The sequence below is a fragment of the Pantherophis guttatus genome, chromosome 4, assembly GCF_059756535.1.
Source record: "Pantherophis guttatus breed Tessera chromosome 4, ASM5975653v1, whole genome shotgun sequence".
NCBI classification, from domain to species: Eukaryota; Metazoa; Chordata; class Lepidosauria; order Squamata; family Colubridae; genus Pantherophis; species Pantherophis guttatus.
In genome coordinates, this window is record NC_142066.1 from 28,994,509 (window position 1) to 29,006,861 (window position 12,353).

Genomic DNA, 12,353 nt, shown 5'->3' on the forward strand with positions numbered 1-12,353 from the left:
CCTGTTGGCACTGGCTGCTCCAGCTGCCAATCTGTGGGAGAACAGGGAGTTGCCCCCACCTGCTGGGACCCTCACTCGGTGCTTGTTCAAAGAGGAGCAGCCCTGCTGTTGCAGTAGCCCACTGCCACCGACCAGAGGACCCCACCCCACCAATGTGCCACAGAGTGGCAGGAAAGCCCTTTTTCTGGATATAAAAGGTCTGTTATGGAAACGCAGGTGGGAACAGCTCCCCTGTACCCCCACCCCCCGCTGCAAATTGGCTGGTGCAAGGGATTGGGTGTTTTGTCAGGGGGGCTATTCTGGTGGCACTTGGGGTAGCAGTAGCAGAGTGTTGCCCCTCTCTGAGATGTTGTCTCTGTTCTCCCTTCTGATTATTTTTTTCTTTTAATGAGAATATTAGTGGTTCCAGTCCCCACTGTGGTTTTATCTGTGATACTCTTTTGGTTGAACAATTCCCCTTCTCTGTGGCAGGGAGATATGACACTATGCCATCTCTTCTTGGTGGCATCCTGGCAGCATGCCCTTGGTGGGTTCATTGGTGGCCCTGATCTGCATCACCCGCTCCATGGCCATCTTCGTGGTATTGCCTTTGTTTCTTTAGTTGGGCCACGATGCCATCTCCACCTTCTGAGTCTCTATCACAATTCAGTCTTTTTTTTTCTCTTATTTCATCTTAAATGTCTTTCTCTACCCCTCCCCCACGCCCGCCCCACCTGGCGCTGGTCATACCTCGGACTCCAGGCTGGAGAAATGGGCCGAACCACGCCTGGCAAAAAGCTCCCCGCTTCGACTCACCCGGCGTGGCAGCCACTCCGGGGAGAAGCCACCCTGGTGTCGATGGGAAGCCCCACAGCGCATCATGTGGCAGGAGCTGAGGTCCTCCAGACTACGGGAGGTTGGGTGCAGGACTCCACCACCTGGCCCCATCTCACAGGAATGATGGTGGCAGCGTCGGTGGAAGCCGTGGCGATGCCGAGGAACCAGGCAACTGTAGTGGCTACAGTGTCGATGCTCCCAGTCCAGCCGGCGTTCCAAATGCTCTTCCGAGCAGCTCAAATAATGCAAGGCTTCCTTGCGGCACGGCGGAGTGGGTGGCGGGAGCATTTCTAGGCTCAGGCAGTGCTGGCAAGGACCGTGACACCCATGGCATTTGGCCAACTTGTCGGCCGACCAGTAGTGCAGAGGCTTGTGCGTGGCAAAGAGCTGCCTCTCTCGGGAGGGGTAGGTGCAGAAATAATCTGGCGACTGGTACCAGCAGCTGTGGCCATCACTATCCCTCTCACAGATGTCGGAATCAGAGTCTGAAAAGTCCACATAATGACTTTGGCTGCGCAAACTGGCACCGACGGCAAGTGGGTGGGAATGGCTGCGGCAGATGTGAGCCCGGGAGCTCCTCTCGCGGCTTGACGTGGTTGGGCATTTTGCTTCTGGCTCAGCTCGTGGCAGAGATGCCTCCTCAGCATGTCGGTAACGGGGGACTGGTGGGGAACGTTCATCTTCGTAGGACAGCCGGGTGTAGCCGTAGCGGCTTCGCTCTTTCCCAAAAGACCTGGAAGTGCTCCTCTCCAACTCACAAGGGCTTTTAGTGGGATAACTGCTTGAAGGACCATCATATTTTTTCACCTCGGAAGTTCGGCCAGCTCCTTTCCCTGCTTGGAAACTTTCATACAAACCCCGGAGAGATTTGCGTTGCCAACCTGATGCCACCGGTGGCATATCTGGAGAATCTTTTTCCCTCACTATAGCAAAGTAGGACGGAGGATTTTCCAGCCCACGGGAAGGCTGTGGGGGAGAGAGCTGACAGGGTGCCATTTTTTTGCTGCTGACATGATCTGAAAGCCCTTCGGGTTCGATGGGGCCATAGAACCGGTGGAAGCCATCCGAGAAAGGACTCTTGAGGCTGTGGCGTGGTGGTTTAGTGGTAGGGAGTTCTGCAGGTGTAGGGGGGTACAAATCCTTGTAACAGTTGGGGCTACGGGCATGACGCCACCGTTCCACAATGCGCCGTTCACGAGGCAGGAAGCTGGAACAGGGAAGTGGAGGCCCAGGAGGACTGGGCAGAGCTGGGGGTACACCTCGTGATGGTCCATAGGTGTGATTCAGGATGGGCAACTGCTGCTGGTCTGGTATTTTGGGGTCTTCACTGCTACAACAACTATACATGCCCTGGAAGAAATGGGAGAAATAGATATAGATACATAGATATATAATAGGTTCTTCAACTACAGTTATGTTTTTACCTGTAGCAAGCTTATACTTTCAATAGTGCAAAAAATGCAATGGAAAAATTGTGAACAAGAGAGTGCTCCGTAAAATGACACCTGGGCAGGTAAGACAATTAAATACAGGTGTCCTCAATTTATGACTGTAATTAAGATCAGAATTACATTCATAAGTCATAGTGGTTGTTAAAGCAGTTCAGCACCTGATGGTTCCTGATTTTATAACCATTTTTTGCGGCAGTCTTTAAGCAAACTCATTGTACCCAACTGGCATTTTTTCAGAAAACTGGAAATAAACATCAGTTTCTGGCAAAAAAAAAAATGTAAATTGCAGTCACATGACTGTGAGATGTTACAAACAGTCCTAAATATGGAATAGTTGCTAAGATCCCAAAATGTAATCATATGGCTATGGGAGGCGGGTGGAGGGATGGAGGTCTGTCTTAACTTTGAACAATCATTAAATAACTATTCGTAAGTAAAAGAATAACAGAATTGGAAAGGATCTTGGAGGTCTTCTAGTCCAACCCTCTGCTCAAGCAGGAAAGCCTATACCAGTGATGGCTAACCTTTTTGCCGTTGCGTGCCAAAAGCAGGGGGAGTGCAGGGGAGTTTCGCGTGCGCATGCCCACACCCATAATTCAATGCGCCCTGCCCACCGCGCATGCACACGCGAGATCCCCGCCGTACAACCCTCACTTTTGGCATGTGATGGCACAGTGGGCATGGTAGGCCCATTTTTCGCCCTCCCCAGGCTCCAGAGGCTTTCTTGGAGCCTTGGGAGGGCAAAAACGGCCTTCCTCACTCCCCTGGAGGCCGTTTCCTGACTTCCAGTGGGCCTGGAAGGCCTGAAAATCAGCGGGCTGGTGCACACATGGATGCTGGAGCTGAGCTAGGGCAACGCTCATGTGCCCACAGATATGGCTCCGCGTGCCACCTGTGGCACATGTGCCATAGGTTCGCCATCACGGGCCTATACCATTTCAGACAAATGGTTTTCCAATCTCTTCTTATGTCAAAAGCTATCAGTATTAGCTCTATACTAAGAACGTCCTAAATTGAGTTCTCAGCATAAGCTTTGAATAGGTTGGAAAAACATCTGCCTTCACAGCGATTGCCGGGATAAGGGAGACGATATCCAAACTAGTTGAGCCAGAGATCACCTGCAATAATTCCTGACATATAACAATAATGACAATATAAATCACTGCTCTCCAGTTTTACACAATTATCTTCTTTTAAGTGCAACTTAAGAATTTCAATGAGATACAGATGACTCCTCTCACCGAACGTATCATTTTTTTCCCCATCTCTCCATTTCCTATGTTGCCTCTGCCACCCAACAGATTTACCCTGAGCCCAATAATCCAGCATCAAATTCCTCGGCCAATTTATCTTTTTGAGTCTTTATATCAAATCCCTAGTTTGACAAGTGTCATCCTAATGAAGCTTGCATAATATACCTATTCAAGATGTACCAAGGCAGCACTATGAATTCTAGAAGAATAGGAATTCTTTATCTAGTCAGCCCTATAAAGTAGACCAGACTAAGAAACAGACATTCTGTAGGCCTAAATCTACTTTTATTAGAATAGCTATAGTAACAGGCTCTTATAAGTCTGACTGTATTTCCCTTCCTCCCTCTTTTATCTTCATGTGAATTTGGGGAGAGGGGCTCTGAGGCATTTTTTAAGTAAGGTAGTCCTCGACCTACAACAGTTCATTCAGTGACTGTTCAAAGTTACAATGGCACTGAAAAATGTGCCTTATGACCAGTTTTCAGTTATGACAGTTGCTGCATCCCCATGGTCATGTGATCAAAATTCGGCCTCTTGGTAACTGGCTCATATTTATGACAGTTGCAGTGTCTTGGGGTCATGTGATCACCTTTTGTGATCTTCTGATAAGCAAAGTCAATGGAAAATCAGATTCATTGAAGAGCCTTGTTATTTACTTAACAACTGCAGTGATTCACTTAACAACCGTAGCAAAAAAAGATTATAAAATGGGGCAAAACTCACTTAGCAAATGTCTCACTCAGCAACAGAAATTTTGGGCTCAATTGTGGTCATAAGTCGAGGACTACCTGTTATCTTATTTTGTTTAGGTTAGTCCTTGACTTACAAACAGTCAACAACCATGGTGTTTGCTTAATGACCAATGTAAAGCAAGGTCATTAAATCAGGTAAGTGGCCTGCTTTACCATCGTCGTGACTTACAACTGTAACGGGAAAGTTCTGTTACAGTCATAAGTGAAGGACTGCTGGTATGGGCTCCAGCCAATTTGATTGTCAACTTGGGTCTTCCCTCTGTCTATCAAGAGCATCCTGTATGTCAGTGTTTCTTAACCTTGGCAAGTTTAAGTTGGGTGGATTTCAACTCCCTGAATTCCCCAGCCAGCTCTGCTAGTAATCTCTACAACTTCCCATCTTCTCTCTTACTCAGTTATGGGTACACCATGTAAACCCTTCCACCCTGAAGCTAAGAAAGATAATTTCCCCCTACAAACAGCCTTCTGCTACTGATAGAGACCATTCCTCATGTTGTTGAATTTGCCCTTCAGTATAGACAAATGTTTGCAGAGAAAATTCACCAGGCTAATGAATGGAGAGAAGCAGAGAGGAAGAATAGCAGAAGGGATGGTAGGGTAAGGAAGAAATCCAATTAGATAGTTAAGTTTACAAGAGATCCGGACAGCAAGCAGAGAAATCAAATGGGAGATCGGATTTCTGCCACGTGGATAAATGGGCTCTTTCCCACCATTTTTAAACTTAATTTCAGTACTAGACAACAGTAATTTTAATTGGTTTTATAAAGCGATCGACATTTGCAAATAAAAACTAGACAGCCCTCGATTTACAACTACAGCTGGAAGTGGAAGTAAATCATGCCTGATTTTACAGCCTTTTGGACTAAGGTCATTATACGACTCCAGCTTCCCCCATTGTCTTTGCTTTTTGGAAGCCCCTTGGAAGATTGCAAATAGTGATCACATCACCCCAGGACTTTGCAACTGTCATAAATACATGCCAGTTGCAAAGCATCTGCAACGGTCATAAGTGTGAAAAACAGTCATGAGTCACTTTTTTCAAAACCATTGTAACTTCAAACAGTCACTAAACGAATGGTTGTAAGTGGAGGACCAACTGTTGCTCCTCTAAAACCACATCAAAACTTGATATTGCCTAGGCTTCCTTTAGTGGTCTTTGTAAAAGCTCAGAACTAGGCTTTAAAATCAAATAGATAGCTCCTGTTCCTTCTCCTTGTCCCCAACTTTTTAGAAATTAAGTCACCAATAACCTAAATTTATTTTTTTTAAAAAATAGAGGCATGGAGTTGTAATAGGATGCAGACAAACATCACATTAACATTTGATTGATGCATTTCTTCCTCTGCTCCCTACTCCTGGGAGCGAATCTGCCTTCTCCCAGTGTGTCACTACATTTGATAGAGGTACAAATCAGCACGTCGCCACCTCCAGTTCTTCAGGCAAGCTAGCCAGTTTTTTCTCCCTCAAGTTGAATGAAAACAGATTTATTCGACAGCATGCTAATTGCCCGCCTTAATTTAAAAAGAAGTGCAAATTTTTTTAAAATGCCGAGAAGTAGGGTTGTTTCTTCTTACACTAAAGGCGCTAACAACTGAGTTATGTTTGCAAGTTAATTTTTTAGCTTGCAAACACAGATTACTTTAGCCAGTTTTCTTTAGAAAAGAGATGTCCTTTTGTGACCAAAACATGCTGTGTAGGCTTCAAAAGTGGGACTAATACTAAACTTATGTACATCTGTAGACATGCCTAAATAAAGAGATGGGATTGAGAAAGATAGAAGCAGGAATACATGACCTAAAAATAGCTGATTCTTATCTCAAGTAGCTAGCTTCCATGTTCTGAACAAGTGATAGACAACAAGCAAACCTGAGTAAATTGATTCCCTTTGCAAAATTTAGTTTTAGGTAATGTCAGACCCAACAGTTGCACCTGCAATCTTGATGAGCTCCTTGCCCTTGTTTATGAGATTCCATATCCCATTGTCTATATACATACACATCCTCCCAAGCCTCTAGAAATCTATGGGTTTTTTAAACCCATAAAATTCTAAAAATGCTGATTTCTGTATCCATTTCTCCTTGGAATATTTGAGCAATGCAATCACAGAATTCCTGCAGCTCTAGATAAAAGGAGAGAAGTAAGAGAAGCTAGGAAAAAGTCTGCAGAAGGAAGCGAACAGTTGTGGGGTGTACATGGGAATTGCACACTCTTTTTAAAAACTCACCCTGCTGAAGGCGAGTAGAAAGTCCAGCCGGCCTGTGTGTCTCATGCAGTGGCGCAGTTTCCAGTAGATGAGATGTTCCCAGGCAAAGACCAGCAGGCTCAGCCCCATGGCTACCAAAAGCATGTAGAAGACCCCTGCCATGTTGTCTATATCCAGTTTGCTGCTCATCACCTCTATTTTGTCATTGTGGCAAATCCCTGACAGCCACAGGCGCTCCAGGAGCTCAATTTCGTCTGAAACAAAGAAGGGCAGTGGTAGAAAACATTGGGCGTCATCCCTTTGAGGTGGTCCAGAAACACCAACTGTTTGAGTACTAATATTTCCTTTATTGTAAAGTTACAGCAAAAGACCCTTTCGAGTCTGAAAGTATCTCTCCAATCCTGTACATTTACTCTGCTAAAAATTAGGGAAGGTCCCTTCTGAGATACTTTCTCCACTCTCCTCCTTCAGATTCAGATTTTTGTTTATCAGGCTGGCTGTTGTCTAATCTGCAGCTCTTTCTCTGGTCTCCCAAAGTCACTGTCACATACCATTATAATAGGGCTGTAGAGATGACCTTCTCCCCTGTCCTTTCCCTCCTTCCTTCCTTCCATAAAATGCAAATCCTCTTGTTCTGGACACAAATTGATTGCCATGGCCTGAAATGACCAAGTAGCAGTGACTGTCTCGCACAGCCTTTCTTAAGCTAGTGCCCTTTGGCTGCATTTGCAGTATAGGTAGTCCTTGACTTACAACCACAACTGAGCCCAAAATTTATGCTGTTAAGTGAGACATACTTCCAGAAACACCTCATCAGAAGAGCTCTATTGGACGTTTGGATTAAAACTAAGCAACAAAATTATTGCTTAGTACATTGTAAGCTGCCCTGAGTCTCCGGAGAAGGGCGGCATATAAATCAAATTAATATATATATATATATATATATATATATATATATATATATATATATATATATATAAATTCCTAATTGGCTGTCGACTCTGGAGATGTTTGTACATCCAAATTTCATGAAATTAGGAAGAGTGATTACGTATAAAGACATACTGAATGAAAAGGGAGAAGTGAGGTTTAGATAGGACTTAAAAGAAGGGATAGAACTAAAATGGTGGGCATATCGTCAGATTCAATCCCGATACGTAAGAGATAAAAATGAATGGGGCATAAGAACCGAACCAATAGAATTGGATGAAATCTTACAAGAGGCAGATGTGAAGATGATTAGGAAATTATATAAATATTTACTGGATTATGACATGATAGAAGAGCAAGTGAAAGAGACCATGCTCACCTGGAGTAAGAATTTTGGGTATGGCATAGATCTAGATAGCTGGCAAAAACTATGGGAGAGGAATAGAAAGCTTACCCTGGCCACTGCATATAAAGAAAATCAATACAAGATGTTTTACAGATGGCATTACCCACCCACACGACTGGCCAAGATATGCAAAAATTGCTCACCAAAATGTTGGAAATGTAAAACAACATTAGGCACCTATTATCATATGTGGTGGGGGTGCCCGAAAGCCAAGGACTTTTGGTGCCAAATAAAACAGTGGCTAGAAGAGATGTTAAATAAGACGATAGATATGATGCCAGAACTCTTCCTTCTGGGTATAGTAAGGGATAATTACAAAAAAGAAGAAATATATTTTATGTAAACACACTAACGGCAGCAAGGTTGATATTCGCACAAAATGGAAATGCAAGTGAGACATTTGTTAAGTGAGTTTTGCCACATTTTATGACCTTCCTTGTCAGTTTGTTTGTTTGTTTATGAGATTTATATTGCTGCCTATTTGCACATGGCAACTCAAGGCGGCTTACAAGAATATAAAAAAATCATATCAAGGGAATCATTGCAGTTGATAAGCTAGGAACCCAGTTGACAAGTGAATATGGCTTCCCCAAATACGACTTTGCTTGTGAGAAGTTCGCAAAAGGGGATCACATGACTTTAGGACACAGCAATGGTCATAAGTATGAACTGGCTCCCAAGCCTCTGAATTTTGATTACATGATCATGGGATGCTGCAAAGGTTATAACTGTGAAAAATGTTCATAAGTCTTTTTTTTTTTTCAGTGCTGTTGTAACTTTGAACAGTCACTAAATGAACTGTTGTAAATTTAGAACTACTTGTATATAGGATGGCTAGAGAAATCTGCTAGTGGTATTCACAAATACAACTGGGAAATCTGATTCGGGACCACAGCAATATTGGAAGACCCTTCCACAGTGTCTCATTTTCACTCAAAACTTTCACCCACTCTTAACACTGCCCAGTAATTCTTCAGTGAACCCCAATGGTTGAACAGAGAAACTGGCATCCAATCAGTGCCAGGCTTCCCATCAAACTTTAAAGTTCTGCCTATTTATTTAATGATGTCTAAATAATCAGTGTAACAATGGCAAAGACAAGCAAAAGTCTACCATGATATTTCAGAACTGGAATCTTGTCAGCGGTGTTGGGGTGTTGGAATGAAGTGGGAATTCCCACCCATGGGAAACTTGAAGCTTAGACACAGTGCAAAATTGAGGTGGCAGAGCCAGAAGTTGTTTATCTCTGCTGTTTAACAAAGAAGTTGGTGTGTGACCACAGAGGTTACAGGTAGTCCTCGACATACAGCCAAAATTGAGCCCAACTAAGCAAAACAGTTGTTAAGTGAATTTTGCTCTTTTTACAACCTTTCTGATCACAGTTGTTAAATGAATCAGTGCAGCTGTTAAGTTAGTAACACGGTTAAATGAATCTGGCCTCCCCATTGACTTTATTTGTCAGAAGGTCACCAAAGGGGATCGTATGACCTCAGGATGCCTGAACTGTCGTTAATACATGCCAGTTGCCAAGCATCCTAATTTTGATCATGTGATTGTGGAGATGCTGCAATGGTCATAAAGGTGTATAATTGTCATAAGTCATTTTTTTCCCAACGCTGTTGTAACTTTGAACAGTCACTCAATAAATGGTTGTAAATTGAGGACTAATTGGATGGCCTATCTGGGAATGAGGCAAATGCTGAGAGTAAAAGGAGAAAGGAAGCCACTAAGGGGCCCCTTTCCACAAACAATTATTTAGGGACTATCAGTTATAATGAATTTCAGTCTGCAGCACTAAAAAAATGCGAGTATCATGAATGTTTGAGAAGTGATGATAAAAACGTAGTTTGCATTTTTAAACTGGAATAAAGGTGAATTTTGCTAGCTGAAGGTGAAGCAGCCAGTGCCTTGTTCTTTAACTCTTAATTTTCAGTACAAGATCGTTGCATTTGCTGCTTGCTGCAGGAATATCCATTTGTTTCTATTACGCTCTACTGTAAATCAAACTGATATTACCAGTTGTATTTCATCTGAAAGAAACTAAACATGGACTTCTCAGTACAGAAGAAAAATGCAGTCGTATATTTGGCAATCTTGGTTGCAAATGTAAATGAATAATTAGTATGTGTTAAATGAAACTAATCAGTGCTAACTAAAGTTTAGAATCAATGCATGGAAAACAGAAGATGATAACAAAAAACATGAAAACAGAAGATCAAGTAGAACTGATAAAGTTTAATATTGAGAAAAAGTAAAATACTTGAATTACTGTGACTGTATATTATTTCAAAATAAATTATGTTCAGCCATGGAATGAAATTAAGAAGGACATCTTAAGATGGTAGAAATTAAATTGTCACTGTTGGGGAGAATTTTATAAGCAAAATCAATGTTTTGCCTAGAATGTTTTTGCTTCAGACTATACCTTTTTGACAACTGATATACCATTCAAAAATATATATCTAGATTTGTATGCAAGGGGAAAAAACACAATTTAAATACAGAGTGCTAACAAGACGCAAAGGAAAAAAAGAGGATTTGGTTTCCCAGTTTTTAAATTCTATTTTGGAGCCCCTTTTTTTTTGTTTGTTTGATGGTTTGGATGAAAGAATAGGTGTTGCTGAGAAAGAAAAGACTTTTAGAGTTAGAAAAACATGACCTAAGATATGGGCAGCATGTATACTTATGCTACAGTAAAGTTAATGTGGATTTTAAAAATCATTTCATTTGAAATGCCATACTGAGAATATGGAATAGATAGAAACCAAGACTGTGCAAAAAAAACATTGTACATATTTGTCTTTACAAGCAAAGACAAATAGTTAACATACCATACTAGAAATTATTAGAGAGTCAGCAAGGGGAATTTAACATTAAATCAAGAGAGGAACTAATGGAATAGGATATAGACTATATCATATATCATATAGTTGTCAGTGGTTTTCCGTATTACAGTTATCAGAAAGATTTAAAAGAGATAGAAAGACATCGTATGAAGAAAAGGAAGACAGAATTTGAAGTGCGATTGTGTACCAATGATGAACATGTAATTGCTAAAACATATAAAATTTTCTTGAAATCTGAAATGGAAGAAAAGCAGGTTAAAGAAGGTATGTTAAAGTGGGCTAATAATATACAGATGGATCCATCTATCAATGTATGGTCAAAAAGGTTGAAATTTACATTGTTATGATCTTAAGGATAATTTTTATAAAAATGATGTATTATGGGTACATGACACCAGAGAAATTATCTAGAAAGTATAAAGGCATTTTAAATATATGGAAATGTGAACAACTTGAAGGCACATTTTATCATGCTTGAGAGATATGTAAAAAAAACTTTAAAAAAAAAAGGATTTCAGTATATACAGAGGATTTTAGACATTCAACTGAAGCCAGAACCTTTCCTTATGAGACTGATAAAGGATAAAGGGTTTAAAAAGAGCCATGGAAGATTATTTCAATATGTGATTACTATGGCAATTATCATATGTACAAAGTGGAAAGTTTCGTCATTACACACCATGGAGGAACATCAGATGAAATTGACAGAATTTGCTGAGATGGCTAAATTGGCTTCTTTGATTAGAGAAAGGTCATTATTGACATTCATCAACCACTGGAAACCTATTATGGATTTTTTTGTGTGTAAAAAAGAAAATGATTTTGTGACTTATGGTTTAGATGATTAAAAAGAATAATGATTATGATGAAATCTTGGAGAGAGATTTGATTAGAATTGTATGTATTACTGCTGAGAGGAAAATTGGAAGCCATTTTTAATATCTCATATTTTATTTTCCATCTCCTTTTTTTCTTTGTCTCTTCTTTTCTTCTCCTTTCTTTTCTTCCTCTTTCACATTTGTTATATCTTTTTCCTTGAATATACTTCTTACTATATATGTAAGACCTATTAATAAAAAAGTATTTAAAAAGAATTTGTGTACTGAAAAATAGCATCACACCCCATTTCTAGCCGAGGAGAAGAAATATTTTCTTATCACAATGATGCTGCTTAATCCAATTTGATGGCTGACAGATGAAGTAGATTGCTGCTTGTCAATCTGAGAAGAGAACGTGGCCCATGCATAAGCCTTGAATGTAAAATTTTAGGAATTATTTTAAATATATGTCTTAGAAATAGATACGAGATGCCCCACAGCGGAAGGTATTACCAACTTAGGATATACAGTTTGGGAAATGGCTGCATGGAAATCTGGCTCCAAAGGGCAACATATGATTTAGAGTAAGGGTGTCAAACTCAAGGCCTGTGGGCCACATCCGGCCCATGGGGAAGTCTTGGAATCAGCAAAGAACTGGCCTGCTGTGCCTCTGCCAACAAAAACAGAGCTGGGGACCCCCGGGCTCCATTTTTGCTGGCAGAGGGCTAGCAAAACAAACTAAAAACAAAACAAAAGGAAAAATGTTGCCCCTTTTGCATTTGAGCATACAAGAAGGGACAGGAAAGGAGAAAGGGAAAGAGGAAAGACAAAGAAAAAGAAGGAAAGATGAGAAGAAAGCAAGGAAGAAAAAATAAGGA

The 12,353-nt window shown here is 41.3% G+C and overlaps 1 protein-coding gene across 2 annotated transcripts in view; it reads right to left on the reverse strand.

Moving 5' to 3' along the window:
* Positions 1-371: 371 nt before the first annotated feature.
* Positions 372-12,353, reverse strand: part of GRIN2D (glutamate ionotropic receptor NMDA type subunit 2D) — a 56,773-nt gene continuing 44,791 nt past the window's right edge. For both annotated transcript variants that reach the window (XM_060692799.2, XM_087891844.1), the window contains 2 exons: positions 6,497-6,729; positions 372-2,166 (listed from right to left, as the gene is read on the reverse strand). In XM_060692799.2, coding sequence (XP_060548782.1) covers positions 724-2,166; positions 6,497-6,729 — 1,676 coding nt within the window. In that variant the 3' untranslated portion in view covers positions 372-723. The remainder of the gene's footprint in view (positions 2,167-6,496; positions 6,730-12,353) is intronic.